The following is a 19,669-nucleotide window of genomic DNA, read 5'->3' as shown; positions in this document are numbered from 1 at the left end:
GAGCAAGTAAACTTTTCAAATCCATATTTTATTCGATAAAAATTCAATTGATTCTATTCAGGGTTCGAAATCAGGCCGAAAAGTCGCTAGGCTAGGCTAGGCTAGGCAGAGCGAATTTAAAAAAGCTAGGCGAAAAAGCTAGGCGAATTTTTTGTCACAGACTCTAGGCTAGGCTAGGCTAGGCGAATTCGCCTTAGGCGAATCTAGGCGAAAAAGCGAAAACGCGATGCATTTCAATTTTTCTAGGCGATTAGGCGAAAATTAGGCGAAAAGCGAAAATTAGGCGAAATTTTCGCCTGGATCTGCCTAGATTTCGCCTAGATCTGCCTAGATTTCGCCTAGATCTGCCTAGATTACGCCTAAATTCGCCTAATTTCTTCGCCTAGGCGAAATTCAAGGCGAATTTTCATTTTCGCCTTGTCGCCTAGCTTCGCCTAAGGCACCAGTATGAGACTAGGCTAGGCTAGGCTAGGCGAAATTTCAAGAGTCCTCGCCTAGCTAGGCAGCAAGGCGAATTCGCCTAGCCTAGCCTAGCCTAGCTTTTAGGCGAATTCGCCTAGGCGATTTCGAACCCTGATTCTATTAAAAGAAGTTATATAAGTAAAATACTGTTTTTGCTAAAAAGTTGGAAATTTTTAAGGCAAATAAGTGATTTGAAATCACCAATTTGAGCTCAGTATTGAAAAAGAAGACTTAATTTTCTTCAAAATAATAAAAATAATAAATTTAAGATTTTTGATGAACAAGCCTTTCAATATTTCTTAGAATCCAACGTTGCTCTTAATTCCCTTCCGCCTTAAACTTCATGAGGTTTATTCCTAAGGGTGCTTACACCATAGAGTTATGTATAAGTCCTTGGTCAGATAAAGATTTTCTTCAGTTGATTTTCGAGTTCTAGGAACTTCCTTTTTAGTTCAACAATAAAGAAGAGATCGTTTAATTTGTTTAAGATTTCCCTTTTTGTGATCTATTCTCGAACAAGCTCATTATGAGGGAATTGCGCAAACAGTAGATCCATAAAAGAAAGCAGGATTTTCATGCCTTTCTTTGAGAAAAAATTGACCTGACGATGATTTTGCTTGGTGCAATTTTAGGGCTTTCAAGTCTACTCATTTTTATTTTAATCGCGATCTGCAGAAGAAGAAGTCGAGAAAAAGCAAGACGAGAAGAGATGGAGATCTTTTAATTTTCTTTTTAATAAAAAATGTGTTGAAGAATGAAATAAGCAACAGTTCTTTGTTACCGAAGTTTTGATCCATAGTCTGTCGAAATCGAGTTACAAAGTTCCTGTGAACGTGTAAGAGCTGAATCGTTCACTTTTCTCACGTGAGTCGTTTTCGGTTTCAGTCCATTCCGGGGCAGTAGAAAGCCGGTGGAGATTTGGAGAGAGGCAGAATTACCGAAGGAAGCTTGAATTGTTACACTGGAACTGCTTTCCCGTGTTTTCCAAGGCCAGAGGATCAACAACGATTACGCGGCTCTCTTAGATCACGCAACAACGTTTTCCAACGACTCAAGAGTGAAATCCAACACTTTTCAAGCGAAACTTGGAAAAATCTTTCGAACTTTCTTCTTTTCGCGAATCGAAAAAAGGGGACTGAAATCAACGAGCAGGGCGCAAGGAACAACACAGCAGTGCACTCATTTTTGATGAGCTTCTTGATTGATAACTACCCGATACTAATCGCTTTCCAATTCAATTACTCTCTTCCTCAACTACGAAGGAAAAAAAAAGAAAGAGAAAAGAATGATTCCGCCGATTATGATAGAACAAGTTCACCGCCCACATGGTACTGAAACTGGAATTTCAAAGGGAGGGCATAAAATAGGAGCTCTTATTTTGAAGAGGAAATTACTCTGCCCCTTTTTAACGGATTTATTTTTTGTTAAGAGGGTCGCCATTTTAATGGATATTTGCCTGGGGCTAAAAATATCCATTAAAATGGCGACTATCTCGGAAAGACCTGAAGAAATCCGTTAAAAAAAGGATCTAGGACAGAAAATTTTCCGTTAAAATGCGGACCCTATTTTTCATCTTTACTAGCAAATATGAGAAAAATTTTAAGTTAAAAAAATTAGACAAATTTCTGTAAAACTGCTGTAAGAGGTTAATTCACATTATGATTGCCCGACCAAGATTGGAATGTTCGTATTCTTTCTCTTGCTGATCCTGACAAGGGGCGTGAAATTTTTAACTTGAGCGAATTTGAAGTATTCAAGAGTCTCATGTCTTGAGACTTGTTGAAAAATTTCCATGAAGACACTAAGTAAGCCAGTTTTTCATTTTAATTGTAAGATGGCAAATTACTAAATTGTTTTAACAAGTTGTGTTCAATATCTACTGCTGCTGGTTTAATCGCGAAAAGGACAGGTTTGCAAAAAGACCAACCCTAACCCTAACCCTAACTTTTGCCCTCTGGGAACTTATGGATTTCATTACAATTGGGATACCCTTAAGTAATTAGACCAATTAACGGGGTGATGTCTGGAACCGACTAAAAATTTCGACAAATTTTGCGTGGGCGGCTACTCGGCTGCTGATTGGCCGGTTTGCCGAATCCAGGGTTCTGATTGGTTGAAAATTTTTCGATATTTTTTGTCGATTCCAGACGCCACCTCTAATTAAAATCATCGAAAAATCTCACAAAAAATATTTTATTTGAAAAGTTTTACCAAAATTAAAATTACGCTGCTTTGACAAAAGTAAAATAAATTTCCCCCTCGAATATTACGATACAACGTGCTGGAAACGATAATTGTATGCGGCTTACGCTTGTCTCTTTATTTTGTTGTTTGAGATTGAACACAGCCGCCTGTGGTGGCTAAAGCGGACAGCTGCGGCCAAAAATTTATAAAGCATTGAAAGTATTCCAGTTCAATTTAAACGCTTATTAATTACTGCATCTGTTTCCCTGAGGCTGAACAAGAATCTGGCAGATATGAACTTTTTATTGAGATAACGAGCTTGATGAATTTTTGAATAAAAAATCTGAAGAGATTAATTTCTCTGCCTAAAAGGGTCCATCAAATTTACATTTCTATTTCAAATCACAGCATTTTCTCGACACATCTGAATTTTTAACCCTGGGCAAAAATGTAGAAAACTTGAGTCCGGGTTCTGCAAGAGCTCTGATGGAAGCCGCGTAGCGGCTTTCTAAAAATGAAGCCGCATAGCGGCTTCGCCAAAACCAGGGCTGGATAATTTGAAATCAACACAAATCTCAACACCCAAAAACGGCCTTATTGACCAATCAGGATTGCCAAATTCCGAAAATATGGGTGTTGAGATTTGTGTTGATTTCAAATTATCCAGCCCTGGTTTGGCGAAGCCGCTATGCGGCTTCATTCTTAGAAAGCCGCTACGCGGCTTCCATCAGAGCTCTCCCAAATCCCTGACTCAGGTTTTCAAAATAGGTTGCCGAGGCCAGTTTCTTCTTTTTTACGGTTAAAAATCACTGTACCAGAACGAGGCCACCTTTACGATAATCCAGATGACGCAAGACACGAAAGAAATTAGCCCGAATCACTTTATTCGTTACGGAAATCCTGCGCTTGCAAAAACATTCACATTTTGGCAGCGCGTGTACGTGAAAATAAGCAAAAATTTAAATGGAGGATTGCTTCCTTCGAAATTTAAAAACCCTCCTTCGCTGTCCAGCGGCGGGAAAAGGTGATATGCGAATATGAAAAAGAATGTCCCTCAATATTGAAAATGACCAGGGTACTTTGTTCTTGCTGACTCTGGTTACGTGCCTGTACTTATTTCTTCCTCTCAAGTCTTTTGGATTTCTTATCTTGCCGCCTTGATTTGATTAGTCCAGGTTTCTTACAGGAAAGTATTAAAGTAATTTCTTTCGATTTGATTATTTTAAGAAATTTATCAAAAAAAAATCTTCATGAAAAACGATTTTAGATGATAATTGACGATTTCAGTTGAAATTTTTTTCAATAAAATTTCGGTAAAAGACATGACTGTATATTGAAAAACAGGAAAAGCCTGTCTAACAAAGCCAACGTGCTGATTCCATTAATTAGAAAGCCGTTCACGGAAGTCAATTTGGCTGAGCTATTTAAATTGTCAAAGCCGCAAGAAGAGCATGGCTGGTCGCGGCGATTAATTTTGGTTTGGTGAGACAAATCTGATGACCTCCCGAGCAAATCTGATTGAATCCGGAAAACCGTCCTCGGTCAACATTTTGGATCCATCGACAAACCAAAACTAACGTGCTGTCTTTAAAACCGAGCGAACTTCGTAAATCGACCTTGGAAGATTTGTCGAATCAAACTTTTTCAAAAAAAACAAAAATAAAATCTTGCCCCTAATATCAGTTAGGGTTAGGGTTAGGGTTAGGGTTAGGGTTAGGGTTATGAATAAAAATTAAAAATCCAATGGCACCCCCATTTTTATAATCTTCAGGCTCAGAGTTGCAAATTTTGATTAATTTTTCTGAGCTGAGCGGAGCTGACCTGAGTAAAAATTTCTCTGAGCTGAGCTGAGCTGAGCTGGCCTATTTCGGAGGTTACTGAGCTGAGCTGAGCAGACCTTTTGTTTTAGAGAGTTGAGCTGAGCTGAGCTGTTTTTACTGTTTTTGGTAGTAAAATTGTATTCAAATTATTGAGCTGAGCTGAGCTAAGTGATAATTGTCTGAGCTGAGCTGAGCTGAGCAGATCAGATCATTTTCCAAAATCACTGAGCTGAGCGACTGCTCAGCTCACTCAGCCAGCTCAGCTCACTCAGCTCAGCAAATTTGCAACGCTGTTCAGGCTCGGTTGGTGCGATCGCTACCTGCATTCAGACTGTATCCCAGATCTCGAGCGACAGGTGCGAAACAGTAAATCAGAATTGTATAAAAATATTCTTCAGAATTATGCCGCGAGGAAGCCGCAAGAATGTCCTGTTCAAAAAGAAACTACTGCAAATTTCAAATACTATACCATGGTCAAAATGGCTCAGCTGACCAAGCCTACTTTAGAAATTGACTACATACACCCTTAATCGCTCAATAAAAATTCCAGCGGTTTCGAAAATTCAATTAATTTCAGAATTTCTTTCTCACGAAAAAATGAAGAAAAATAATTATAATGCGTAAGGTAGAAATAAGTAGATTCTCACAGGTTAAGGACATCCATTCCGAAGACGTGTCAACTATGGGAAGAGAAAGGTATTTGAGCAGAATTGAGTGGGATGCTAATTTACGACGATGAGGCTTCTAATTATCACAACCTTTTTACGGTATTTTGAAAAGTCAACTCCTTTTTCGAATCAAAAATCGCCTTTACTGGGCTTTTTATTGCCAAAAAATTATGGGGTAATGAGTATGGTTAGGGTTAGGGTTAGGGTTTTTTTCGACAGTATTTCTTTCTGAAACCTGATTGGCTAAAATCTCGTAGACAGATTTTTGATTGATTGAAAAAAAGTTGCGAAAACCGGTCTTTTGAAGCTTTTCTACTTTTCAAATGTTGCTTAGTACTCGGAAATCAGCAACCGCAAAAAGTGAACGTTACAATCATTAAGCCGCTTTTTGATTCAATTTTGGCAACAGACTTAAATCTGGCTAATTCTCCGATTATGCGGTTCCTAACCTGCAGTTGCCTTCGCAACTATTTCTATAGGCTACTAAAGCAGTACTGTTGCTTCACCTCTCAGACCATGAAATTTCACCGTGCATTCTTTTTCTTGCGAGAGAATGAAAAAGATGCAAATGCATTTGTGTTTTAAAAGGTGTTAAAAAAACGTGACGGCGGTGCGTGGCGCTACTCTAAAAATGAGCATAAATGTCGAATATGTAATTCAATAAACTACCACCGTCGCCGTTAGACTAACACAAACTAAGGTGCTCTAAATTTTTCTTTCTTTTCTGTTTTTTTTTATTTCCAAAACTTGTCAGAAAAATCAGCTATCAGTAATTTCAAATCATCAAAGCTGTAAAACTCAAAACTCGATTCTTTCCGCTCATCGTTCTGGCCAAAATCTTCATCGTCAAAATAATAAATTTCTTCTAAAATGTCGTCTTCAAATGTCTCAGAGACTTCTTCGACTTTTGGAAGTGGATTTTTTCCAGAATGATGATCGAAAGTCGATTGAGTTCTAGAGGCGAAATTTTTTTTAGTTGAAGTCGTTTCTGTCAAACTTGGATTTGATCTCCGAATCGTCGAATTTGTAGTTGGCGACGTCGGGGATCTTGATCTCGGGAGCTTCGTACTTGTAGTTGGCCACGTCGGGGATTTTGATGTCGGGAGCGTTGTACTGGTAGTTGGCGACGCTGGGGATCTCGATCTTTGGTGCCTCGTATTTGAAGTTGGCGACGTCGGGGATTTTGATTTCGGGAGCTTCGTATTTGTAGTTGGTCACTTCGGGGATGTCGATTTGAGGAAGATCGAGGCTGCCGAGCTTCTCGGAGATCTTTAAAGAAAATTTCAAAAGAAGGTCTTTTTCCTCGAAAAAAATCAAAGTTAGGCTCAGAAGCCTGTGAAGACACCTGAGTTAGAAAAAATCTAGTTCAGAATTGGAACTGTGCGAAAAAAACAGGTTTTTCTGAGCTCAAAACAAACTTGTCTCAATTACAAAACTATTTCTCTAAAAAGTTACCTTTTGAACATTGTCAAGTGTGATGTCAAGCACATTCTTGATGTCATCAGCTACATCTTGAAATTTGTTTTCGCCGTTAGCCTGAGCATAGAGAGCAAGAAGTCCGAAAAATTTCATCTTTCAAAAGTTTCTTTTTTTCTTTGATTTTTAAAGTCAAATGAAGAGTTGAAGAGAGTGAAAGCTTGCTTTTATCGTGGCATGTAGACTGAAAAGCAAACAGAAGTGACCCTGTCTGGATCTAACAGTGCACTCGTCTTTGCAGGTTACCGAGGGTCGTATGCGTATTTGAGCAATAAAGAAAGTTTCAAGCAAGTTGTTAAATTTGATCTTCGAAACGTGTGCTTTCTACGAGCTTTTCTTGAAGAAAAACGATAAGATTTCGGAGTATTTCGAAGGTTATCAAGAAGAACGTAGTTTTTGAATATCATCAAAATCATTTCGACTAGCTTCTCTCGTTAATAAGACTATTTCTGTATCTCTTTTCGAAAATAATTGGATGAATAATTCCTGTAAAAACTCGTTCATACTACGACAGGTTAAACTGTACCTTCAAAAGTCAGAACTCAAGAGAGAATGAATCCTTAAGAGTGACTTTTACACTGTAGAATATACTGTATATTATATACAGTAAAGACTCTAGTAGAGTCACTCTACTGAAGGAGTGTAAACAATAAGTCTGCCTTCAGTAATCCTAACTAACCCTAGACTTTCCCCCTGGTCTGAGTTTGTCCTGTCATTTGCCCAGTGCCTAACCCTAACCCTAACCTAGCTAGACAAGGAAATTAGGGGGAAGTCTGGCAAGGGTTACCAGACTGGCAAGGGTGACCAGTCTGGCCAGAGTTGCAATATTTATTGCAACCATCCTACTGAAGGTCATTCTATAGAAGATAGTCTATAGAAGATTCTGAGTAAATAAAGCTTTTCAGTTTCATAACAGATCACGAAGTTTACTTACAAGTTACATGCATGTCTGCCTTTTTTCTTTCAGAAAAGCAAATTTACATTCGGGTTTGGCGATCTTAGAATTTGAACTCTTCTTTTTATTTTTCGAACTGATAAATTCCTCAATTTCCTCATCAAAAAATTACATCAGAAAATCCTTGAAAAGTCTTCCCTGGTTCAATTTTCTAGGAACGTGAATAATTTATAAGTAAAGGGATATCTTAGTTGGCCGATTTTGTGAATTGAGCTTGTGCACCGGCTGACACGGCTTCCGACGCTTATCAGATAAATTTTGATGAAATCCCAGCTACCGATCATCATTTTCTGACGGCTTTCACGTTTTGCTTCTTTTAAAAATCAGCGAAATATTTTTGCTAAAATAGCTGAATGATCAAATACCGAAAAAATCCAGCTCAGCTTATTCTTCAATTTTCAAGCATAAATTAACAAATGTCCATTTGGCATAATTAATCCTGCTCAGATTTGTTTGCAAAGCTCTGTTCCAAAAAAGCGGTAAGCGCCATACAATGCTTTGCCAATATGTAAATCCTGTTTTGAGACAAATTCGAAGAGTTGAAGTAGTGATTTAGCTTCAAAGAAAAGATCCACTTCATTTAAATGGCGATTACTCAATCAAATTATTCGAATTTTGATTATTCTTATGCAACGAATTCGGAATCACCTTGGTGCTGAACCTTGGAGAAAATACGGAAAAAAGCGGGGAGAAAATTTCTAAAAGAAAATCAGTTTGAGATTATGGAAGACGGACCAGTCCGGCAGAAGAATTACCCAGCTGAAGATCGTTACCTGCCAAAAGGCCGCTTTCGGGCTGCTAAATATGGACTTCCGACTGAAGAGTGACAAAGAAAAGGATCTCATCGCAGATTTCACAACTCTCGGATTCTCTTCTCTCTTGAAAACCTGTGTAGAAACCTGAGTCAGGGTTTAGAAGAGAGCTAAAAGAATCAATAGCGGCTTTTGATTGACACTCTTTTGGGACCCTGACTCAGGTTTCTACACAGGTTTTCGAGCAGATAAAAAGGGAGATCAGATTCTTAAGGGCGTCAATGCAGTAAGATCAAAGTTTGAAGCGGGCTTCTCGTAGAGTTAACGGAAAACAAATAATTATACTTGTACCCTTGTTCATATCCGCTCAAAAGATAGTTGAAGTGTTTATTTTGTCCTATGAAAAATAATTGCCCTAAAATAAATACGGCAAAATAAGGAGGTCACTATGATAACTTTTTAAAAAGATTTTTCTGAAAATTGAGCTCCATTAATCAAATTATTAGCTGTTTCTTGACATATTCACTTCGTAAGCTACTATTTATCGTTCAGCCAAGCTAAATACTTAATTGCTTGTGTACGGTTCTCGGCCTGAGCGAAATATTTTGAGATATTTTTTCGGCGATTTGCTTCCGTTCTAAACAGAGCCACGACGGGTCGGAAATTAAATCAGAATTAGGGGAATGAATCTATTACGGCGAGAACCTAAACGCGCTATTTTTAACCGACACCCTTCTCCTTAACGAACTTTGCTTTCTAATATTTGTGGTGGGAGATTTCTGAGTTTGGGGGAAAATTAATGACCTTCGAGTTTTTTTCGAAATTGATTTTAACTCATTCTGCTTTATTATTAATACCGTAATTACTAAGCTAATATGGGCTCAGCAACTTGTGTAGAAACCTGTGTCCACGACGAATTAGAGTTTTGAGTGACCCTGACACAGGTTTCTACACAGGTGAGCACGATAACTTGTGCTAAAAATCTGAGTCAGGGTTTTGAGAAATCTTTTACGAAAAGCCGCGTAGCGGCTTTTTTATAATTAAAGCCGCTACTTCAAAATTTATCTTCAAAATTTATGATACATTAAGGGGGGGTCGACGAGAATTTTTTCAGGGGTGATCGTAATTTCGCTTATACGCATAGTCTGGATATGAATCTTATATTTTTGGAATCTACAGATCCTCTCGAATCTGTTGAGCCTAAAATCATTTGATAAAAATTAGATTTAGGGGGTGAAATGAACAAAATTGTAAAAAAAATGACCATTTTTGGTGCATTTTCGGGAAAATGGCCCTACTTTGCCGGCATTTTTGACCGACTTTTTCTGGTCAAATTTTTTTCTAGTTTTCGTCGCCTTATTTTTTCAACCCTTTTCTATCCACCAAGAAAGTCAGATTTAGCCTATCAAATCAGGTTTTCCCGCATTTTTCGTCACGGAAATCCCGATTCTCGTCGTCCCCCTGAACGATGAATTTCAAAAAGATCCTGACTCAGGGTTTTTAGCACTCGTTGTCGAGCCCCGCTGCCAATTATTGACAGAAAAGGGAAAAATCCTATGTTGAAGCTGAGCTGTTTTCCGTGCTTTGTTCGTCACCATAGAATAAATAATTATTCACAGTTAAACGGATGCCACAAATGTCCATTTCTGACGTCAGCCCCAAACCTAGTGCATAAGCTGTTCACGCGGCTGAAAAATGCCATGGCAATTTATAGATTTCCGCCGCGCGTTCTGCCCATTGCGCAACGCAGAATTACTAAAGTCGAGCATAAGCAGGCACGTTGGAGCAAACAACGCTCCAGCAAGTTGCATTTGCAACAAACAACTTTCTTTTTTGCTACTCTTGCATGAAGCATGCTCAATTCATTCTCGAGTGTTCTTTCAACAAATTTTTATTGCAGAAATTTGTCAGTTTTCATCATTCATAGAAGGGATATCTGGCTCGCCTCCTATTTCGATTTGATCAATGTTTTCTATTTGCTGTGGGTTGACAGTTTTTTCTGGAACTTTCACATCCGTTTCTGTATCCAACCTCTTTTCATTCGTTTCTTGAAAGCTCTTGTTTTGCTCCCCCGGATTGTCTTGCTTTTCATGGTTATTGTCGGTTTCTTGCTCTTTGCTTCCTTTTCGGCAGCTGCTAAAAATAAATCCCATCTTTGCTTCCGAAAAAATATGAACGTAAAAATCACGTAAAATTCGCGAGAAATGGACTGGGTGATATTTGCTCTTCGTTTTTTTGCTTCACTCTATTTACAGTTTCTGAGACCAGTTTGGAGTCTTGGAGACAATTATAATGAGTCTCATGAGGAATAGGCTTGGCAGCCTGTATAAAAAGCCTTCGCCAAACTTTAAAAAGCTTTTTAGAAACGAAGCCGCTAAGCGAAGGTTATTTCAGGATCCTGACTCAGGTATTTACACTGGATCGTGACCGCAGTTTTTAATAGTATATTCTCGCTTTTTAGTGCAGACATAGCCAAGTTTTGAAACTCGCAAAGTTCAAAATCTAATTTTGAAAAGGAGGAGCTTCATTTGATTAATTACCATGATTTCTTTTCCGATAAATATTCTTTGATAAAGTTGTTTTGAAATCTCCCTGCAGCTCTGTTGCATAAATTCCGCAATTCTGTGCTGCGGCGATCGCTACTCATGAATATATAAAATATTAATCGATGTTTTAAAAACAATTTATCCGTTGTGTTTGGGCGGCGGTAAACTTTCAACACATTTATTCGTGATTTCGTCAGCTTTTGCGAAAAACGTATTCACCAAAAAAGAAAAACTCGCGTTCTTCTTTATCGAAAGTGGCTCCGCTCTGGCCACACTTCTGGTACCCAACCAGTTCTGATAAAAAACAACGCCTTTAATCGACAAACGCAAAAACAAAGTAGCCAATTTGTGCTGTTCAAATTAGAAAAATACCGGCCCAGAAAAAAAAGGACAATTTGTTGGACAAATATAAATTGAGTTTATGCAAAACAAAAATGAGCGAAAATAATCATCAGTAATTGCTCGTAATTATCTAAAGCTTATGAATTATCAAGGCTCCAGCTGGTCGATTTTATAAAATTATGAAAATTATAATTAAATCATAATTTAGACTTATTGAAAAATTGGTGGACCCTTATTCAATTTTCACTTTGAAGATTAAAAAAGTTTGATTTTGAAATTCGCTGATGGCTTGAGTTAAAACTCTTGAGATTAATTAATTTTCGCCATCTCCGAAAAGCCCTCGAAAAGGCGTTCCACTACATACCTGTCTCCTGAACGGAATCATTTCGATGTGAGATTTATGAATAAAATCTATAACGTTGCTCCACAAACATCAATCCACCCTTATTTCACCAGTAATCCTAATTGGATTCTGAAAAGTCTATCACTACTTTCTTTCTTGTGTTTTTCCTTGGTCAAAGATCAAAGCGATTTTAGACCATTCAGTTTTATGTAGTCATCCCTTATTTAAACTCTCAAGAATCTGACTCAGGTTCTCTACACAGGTTTTATCTCAGTTTGAAACACGGGTTGGGATTTGGGTTCGGGTTTTTGACAAAAAATGTTAACATAGTGACACCCTTATTGATCCCCGTAAACTCAGGACGAAGGACTTTGCTTTATTGACCCTTAGGAAAAAGCCAGTCAGAAAACCGGATTTGAATTTATACAAATTTAAATGTCAGCATCGGATTTGAATCGAAAAATACGTTTTTAGTATTCCTGACTTCCGCATTATCTGGAACGGAAGAATTGTGTGGACATGGGAACTAGGTCGTGTGACATTTTGGCTTCGGTGATTTACCCCAGCTAGAAGATGATGCGATTGCACACGGTGAACGATTCCGCCTGCAAGATTATCTTGGATCTTCAAATAACACGTTCCACTCACTTTAGAGGCAAACTAGCTACGTAGTTTATCTTTTAGATATGCTGTTTAATTCCATTTTGAGTTGTCTGCATGCAAATCTACATCGATCGACGATCAAGGAATTTCCGCAAAAGGTAGATGAAGTTATTTTTGGAACTCTTGAGAAAAAAATTGACAAAAATCAACAGCTCAATATACCAGTGAGAGCAAGCCCTTGCCCAGGATTTCAAGCATGTCGCCACCCCTAGAGACATCTTTTGTCCATCGACCAATCACAAGCTTTGAGGGTCGTAGTGGTGGCGTAACCCCGGATTTGAGTCTGCTTTCACCGGTATTTGACCGAGAAACGCTTGGTGTCCAAATTTCGAACAGTTAACATCTCAAGTTTACCATGATTTTTGATCGTATATTCGATCGCTGTTGACACCCTTAACGATAAATCTACGTGCAAAGGGTTAACTCATCAAGGTAAACAGTTTAGATAGATGGTCACAGACGGGTTTAGCATCTTGTCCTCAGGTTTTTTGGTGGCACGATAGAGAAACCACCACTTGCCGTTTTATCTCGTCCAGAAGTAACTGTTATCTTATCTACGATTGGAGTATCGTGCTCTATTTGGAAAGGAAATGGACACAATTGGCACCTTCTCCAAAACGGCCACTGTTCTTCATATGATGGAGCTCAGGCTCGATCGCTCTAAAAATCTGTTGAGGATTCGGCGGCGGAGAATATGATCGAATTATTTATTCCGGCAGAAACAGCTTTCCGAAGCAAACCACAAATCGAATAATGCCAAGAGACAAAACCGCCGGTCGCCAGATGCTTATTTAGAAAAAACGAAGAATCAAAAAGACGCGAGATTTTCTCTTGAACGACATTTATTCCTGTGAACTCGAATTCAAGCTGTCGAAATGGCTGAATGAAGCTTTATTTATTTGAGTTTTTACGGTGGAAAGTATGAGAAGCCCGGTGGTGGGCTTTTTAGACCGCGTAAAATTAGCAGAAAACGGGCGGCGCCTCCTTTACTCTGAGCAAATCTAACGTGGCGAGCTTAATCCGACGGGAAGACGGGATCAGCCATTAATTGACCAGTCGGAAAAGCGGTGGATCTGTTCGGATCGCGCGGAAGGCATTTGCAAATATCCGCGGAATGTTTGCAACAGTCCAGCATTTATCCATCCCAATTCGCGAAAATTTATGAATTGATCCAACAACCAACGGTAATCTTCAAAGTTTTCTAGTCGCAAATACAGTCAGATACTGGGTCGGCAAACTGTGTAGAAAACCTGAGCCAGGGTCTAAGAAAACTTAAAAGAAAAGCCGCGCAGCCGTTTTTTTAAAAACAAAGCCGCAAAGCGGCTTCATAAGAATTTGAAATCTGCCTAGAAAAATAATTTTGGGAAGCCGCTTCGCGGCTTTGTTTTTGAAAAAGCCGCTGCGCGGCTTTTCTTTAAAATTCTCTTAGACCCTGGCTCAGGCTTTCTACACAAGATAACGAGCCCAGTCGCCTATTTCTCTGATGCCTTGAAATCTTACTGTATATTCATTCCTTTATTTCAAGCTCTTTTCAAAATGTATAATCAAGTTTTTGAGTGGTTTGACTTTGAGGTAACCCAATTTGCGTGAACTTTAAGCCGCTCTTAACTTACGTATCTAAAAATTAGTACAGCGTATAATTTCCCTCGATATTTGGGAATACTCTCGATGTTGAACGGAAAACCGACCGCGTGGTTGATAGGAGAAAACATGGCGCCTTGTTGGTAAAATATTTTACTTTTGGGAGAGAGGGGCAGGCACTGTTTGGACCAACATCCCAGATGACGAGGCTCACTAACGACTTCTCCGCTTGAGATGCGACTACTTTTGTTTTCGCAAAACAAGACTCTTTTTCAGAAACCGCAATCAGCTGCTCTAAATATAAAAACAGGGAAGAAACCCTTCCCTAAATGAATTTAATCGCTCTTTTGGGCAGGGGTAAACAAATGCTATTGGAACGAAACTTAAAAAGTTGAAGAAAAAAGAATTCTTTTTTTTTTTGAACTTTTGCTCGCTCCTGCTCCCAGAAATCTGTGTAGAAACCTGAGTCAGGGTCCTGAAATACCTTTAATTAAACGGCGTGTATCTCAGAACCCTGACTCAGGTTTCCACACAGGTTGCCAATGTTAGCAGTGCCAACATTCTTCAAGAAGGTCACCATTTTATCGGATTTTTTTTGGGCTTCAAAGATCTGTTAAAATGGTCACCCGCTTGAAGATTGAAAAACCGTTAAAATAAAGGCCTCCCAGAAGTAATGCCTGTAAAATCGCCTTAATATTAGTAGGTTACAAGGAGAGAAATTTGGTATTTATGGATGAACCGTTAATTTTATTTTGAAATTAGGCAATTGGTGTGATGGTGGAAACATAGAGTGTTTTTAATCCAGAATTGCGAAGAAGCGATTACTTGGGATAGATCTTCCGAGAGGGGCTCAACGTGCGAAAAAGATTCCGGCGGGGAGGATAAGCTCTTCGTAGGAGTGGTTTTATCGCCAGAAATTAGAGGGCCTGTTTTCATAAATAATGCCATTTAGCTTTAAAACCCTAAATTAAGTTAACCGCAGTTTTGCTCCAGTCGCCGTTTTTTAGACAAGTGGCAACTACTTACTAATTAGTAATTGCAAAAAAACGAACTCAAAAACGTTTTGACCTTGTAAACTCCGAAAGAACTCGGATCTCTGAGTTCGTTTTATGTCATAATTATGTAAAAAAGCATCGCCACAGCGGAAAATCGACAGGCAAATTACTCCACGATCATTTCCTTTTCTTTTGGCGAAAATTTGAGTTTGCGACAAATTATTTAGAACAAAATGCAAGACTAGACTCGGCAGCCTGCTAAGAAAACCTGAGTCAGGGTCCTTGAAGAGCTTTGGTGAAAGTCGCGTAGCGGCTTTTTAAAAGAAGCCGCGAAACGGTTTGATCAAAGGTTAAATTATCAACCCAAACCCTAACCCTAATTGTTGCGGCTTTCATCAAAGCTCTTCTAGGACCCTGACTCAGGTTTTCTTCGCAGGTTGCAAAAATTCTGTCTTTCGCGTTTTTTCGAATATTCTCGTCGAAAACCAGAAACATGCTTCGAAAAAGTTCTTTCCGATAAATCTCCTTTGAAACGACTTTCTTGCATCTTTCGGAAGTTTTCTTCCGCGCTGCGGAGGTCTGCGTCACATTCTGTGAACAGATTTTTTCTTTCCTGTCGCTGCTCAAAACGTTCTTCCTCCAGTCCAAAATTTTCAATCTTTCTTTATGTCGGAAATCAAAACCGGATTGATTAAAATTGAGCAAATCCATCAGCAGAGTTCGTTTTAATTTCATCTTCGATTTTTCTTTTGTGAATAAAACTGTAAAACCATCAATAAAAGCGTTCATTAAATAAAAGATTTGTTAGGTCAGCAAGAAGCCGTTAGATCTGATAGAGATCTGGAGGCGCCCGCCGCTTTTCCACTGCGTTCAGTCTGTGCAACCATAACACAATTCAGTGTACAAGTCCGTGTTCACCTAACTTGAATACAACACCTAAACTACCCTTTTCTGTGTTATCTAGAGGCTACAGTTAGACTAGAGAGCAGAGCAGGACCACAATAGAGTGGAGGCATTCTTGACCTATCAACTGGTGACAACAGATGTGCTCATTGCTTTCGCCGGACACTGGACTACTTCACGATAAGTAACACGCTCGATCGCCTGGTTTCACTCGGCCACTACGCGATCTGGGAGACTTCTGGAGACCTTTGAACCGCTGGATTTCTGCTGATACTTGCTCCGCCACGAACGGTGATTTTTACCTCGGAACTGCCTGAATTTGCTCACCACAAAGCCCCTGACGGAGTAAATAAACTTGATCAGTTTATTACTCGGGGTCAACGCAGGTACTTGTTTCGACTTCATCGATTCTGCCGCCAAGTTAAGCTAAACTGGAATTCTGCCGCTCAACTCTGGACCTAGACGACCTTGTTTTCGACTGTTTGCTGACGTGTCGACCGCCGGACCACAGTCAACTTGGCCCAAATTTCGCGCGCCAAGGCAAAAACAACCGTTGCCGTTGCTGATTCCGCCAACTGCCGCGCGCAATCACAACATCTCCCGCCAACACCGCTACTTCTGCTTGGACCAACCGAATTGTTGCTGATGGACTTCTGCTAGTAAAGTCACGACCCAAAGACGCGTACAACGCGCCGCTCATAGTTTTTCAAAAACTTGAGCGCTTCTTTGAGGTAAATCAAGTCTCGTGTACACTTGACCGCTCTTTTCATCACGGCAACGACCAGGCCAACAGTAACCGCGCTGTTCGCAACACCTTCGACTTCAACACTGACGACAAAGGAAGCGCCATTTCTGCCACTGCCCCGCACTGGTCGACTCAAACTTCTCGAGACGTACTGCCCGACTGGTTATCTTCTAGCCCGCCTCGCTGGGTGAACTTTAACTCGTCGCCGCCCTTGTTGAACTCCTCTTCACTTGATCAACGTCGCCCGAAACAGCTGGAGCTGGAAATAGACGCGGAATCGCGCCGCTCGAAGTAATTCGACTTGGAATCAACTTCAGCGCACTCCACAGGTAGAAAAGCCTCTTCTTCTGCCGCCGCTGATTTTCGCCAGCGCACGATTGCCCAAGAAACCGACCAGTATTTCCACAAGTCCGCTGGGTTTCAAACGCGAAGAAATCCGTTGGAATTGCTGATCGTCCCATTTTCGCCGACTACGCTGCTGCTCATGATGCGATCTTAACGGCAAAATTTTTGGCCTGGTTTCGCTCACCGCCAAAAGTTCACTGCGCATCTGCACTCATGACTCACGTACTCCTGCACCCCGATGAACTCATCGATACTGCCGACTTCAAATACGCTTGTCGACTTCAATCGGACCTTCTCGACGCCATCGTTTCCCGCGAGTTACCTCCCGTTTTCTCTACTTCCGCCGATGTTGGTGAAAGGTTGATTCGGCTGACACGCCGCACCATCGACGCAAGCGCTCATGAATCTGTAAGTGAGGCTTGTCTCAACCACGATGAACGTCTGGAAATCTACAACTGCTTGGATTCGTCATCTAAATACGACTTGATCAGTCGTAAAAGCGTCGAAGATTTTACCTCAATGGTGAAAGAGGCGTATGATGTCTTTGTTCTGTGGCACCCTTCGACTCGACAACACGAAGCAGATTTAATTCTTGCTGTTGCCGCGAAGATGTCTTTGGCCACGAGCATTTTGGAGAAATTGCTGCTTCTTGATGCTCAAACGGACACCACTCTTCAACTTCTGGTCGCGATTCACACGCACTCCCCGTTGAACTCGCCAGATCCAGAATCTCCTCAAAAGTCGCATAACAGAGACGCCGCCGACCCTACTTCAACTCAGGAATCCGAGCAAAAGCCAACTGATGTAAGTGCTGACTCGTCGATTTCATCTGAAGATAGCTACAGCGAATTGCTCGACCTTGCTGCTTCTGATGCTTTTGTAGCTACGCCCAAGCGCCTCTGGCTCAAAAGAGCTTCAGCTCGCCGAAATTTTTGGACGCGCACTGGTCCGAAAATAGCGAGAATTCAAGTGCCACGATCATCCGAAATACTCTTCTCGTCGATGTCGACATTTCCTGGACTTCAAATGCTCATTGGAGAAGAAACATGTATTTGGGGATGCTTACCTGGACGCGATGCGAAACCGCCCGTCTGCTTCATCTAGAACCTTCTTCCAACTTCATGCCTTGCCGAAAGTTTGGGGAGCTGGATGATATTCAAAACCTCCGTCAAAGTTGCGCCTTTGATTGGCAACAGGTTCTGATCAGCCAACTGGAACTATGCTCTAACCAAGTCGCTAACGCGCCACTCATTGTTCCAAAACATGAGTGCCCAACCAAGGTAAACCTTCTTGTTTGGACAACTTACTGCATAATTTCTACTCGCTTGGTTCGATCTTCTCAACGCGCATCACAAATTGAAACGCTTGGCTCAGCACCGCTTTCATCTCTACTCCTATTGGACATCTTCCGCTGGATCATCTCTACACTTCTTTCTTCAATTCTAGAGTCTCCAATCGTCAGAAGACTTCGAAGACTGGGGAGCTGTTAGGTCAGCAAGAAGCCGTTAGATCTGATAGAGATCTGGAGGCGCCCGCCGCTTTTCCACTGCGTTCAGTCTGTGCAACCATAACACAATTCAGTGTACAAGTCCGTGTTCACCTAACTTGAATACAACACCTAAACTACCCTTTTCTGTGTTATCTAGAGGCTACAGTTAGACTAGAGAGCAGAGCAGGACCACAATAGAGTGGAGGCATTCTTGACCTATCAAGATTTTAGATGAATACCCCTTAAAAGGGTTAAACCAAAATATAGAAGTGATTTTATGGATCTGGATTTTGATTGGCCGGTAAGCCAAATACAGCAATCTTAATGGTTATCCCAAAATTCACTTCCGTTTTTGGTTTAGTCCCTTAAAATTGCTTTCACAGCGAGTTTGGGCACGGATATCCTTAAAAATTGTTAGGGTAAAAGGGATCCCCTATTTTATATTACAACCATACTGAAATCTTACTGGCGAATAACTGCATTTTGCTTTTCTAAGTATAATTACTGTATATATTGATTGATATTCACGAGTTGCATGAAAGCTGTCGATAAGAGTCGCTCTTATCAGTTTGTTCCTAAGACTAGTAGTATGCTCTAACCGATCTCAACCTCTGGAACTCCTTTCTGGCTAGAACTTCTTAAAATATTAAGCAATGTGATATCCGGACTGCGCGGCTGATCCTCTCGATAAATGATGAAAGAAAGTGTTCTGTAAGTTTTTATCGTTTCCCGCTCGTTTCGCGAATTTAGCTGATAATTGAGCCAGGCTGATAAAGCGACTGCAAAGCGACTTTTACACAATCCAAAAGTTAATCGCCACGGCGCCCGTAAACTGCTTATTATTTCCACTTTCTTGGTTAGAAACGAGCACCCTGCCTTTTTGTCGTTACAAAAGTCCAGTCTGAGATTTGGTGGGAGAAGCAACAAGACTGCCAATCCCGACAAAGTGGAAATAAATCTTCGAGATGATCTTCTTCTCAGACATGTCTAAAGATGCTAATGAGTCGTTTTTTGTTGATAATTTAGAATGGCTTTTTTAAATTTCAGGAAAACAAGTCCGTTCGAGAAAAATTTCGCAAAAAAATTGTCATAATTTTTGAGAAAAAAAATCTCAGAAAGAAATTGTCAAAATTATCGAGAAAAAAAATTACCCAAAAAACTCTCAAAATTTTTGAGAAAAAAAAATTTTCAAAAAAAATTGTCAAATTTTCGAGAAAAAAAAATTTCAAAAAAAATTGTCAAATTTTTGAGAAAAAAATTTATGAAAATTTTTGAGAAAAAAAATTTCTCAAACAAAAAAATTGTCAAAATTTTCGAGAAAAAATTCTCAAAAATCTGCATTTTTTCAACCACTCTTAATGAAAACATGAAAAAACTAACATTTGATTCACTTCACGCTT

General features: G+C 40.0%; 1 protein-coding gene across 1 annotated transcript; it reads right to left on the bottom strand.

The window, feature by feature from the left end:
* Nucleotides 1-5,874: 5,874 nt before the first annotated feature.
* Nucleotides 5,875-6,727, bottom strand: LOC145699438 (uncharacterized). The gene is made up of 2 exons (XM_081776711.1): nucleotides 6,590-6,727; nucleotides 5,875-6,403 (listed from the first exon to the last, which is right to left on the bottom strand). The coding sequence occupies exons 1-2, from the start codon at nucleotides 6,704-6,706 to the stop codon at nucleotides 6,107-6,109; spliced, it is 414 nt and encodes a 137-aa protein (XP_081632837.1). The 5' UTR covers nucleotides 6,707-6,727; the 3' UTR covers nucleotides 5,875-6,106.
* Between the last annotated feature and the right edge of the window lie 12,942 nt (nucleotides 6,728-19,669).

This window comes from Oikopleura dioica, chromosome 2, assembly GCF_907165135.1.
Source record: "Oikopleura dioica chromosome 2, OKI2018_I68_1.0, whole genome shotgun sequence".
Taxonomy (NCBI): domain Eukaryota; kingdom Metazoa; phylum Chordata; class Appendicularia; order Copelata; family Oikopleuridae; genus Oikopleura; species Oikopleura dioica.
This window is presented reverse-complemented; position numbering and strand designations above follow the sequence as displayed.

Excerpts from the sequence above, each read along its gene's own strand:
- LOC145699438 (XM_081776711.1), bottom strand. The coding sequence starts at position 6,706 with ATGAAATTTTTCGGACTTCTTGCTCTCTATGCTCAGGCTAACGGCGAA. Across the intron at positions 6,404-6,589 it reads CACTTGACAATGTTCAAAAG|ATCTCCGAGAAGCTCGGCAG; the intron begins GTAACTTTTTAG and ends TTTTCTTTAAAG.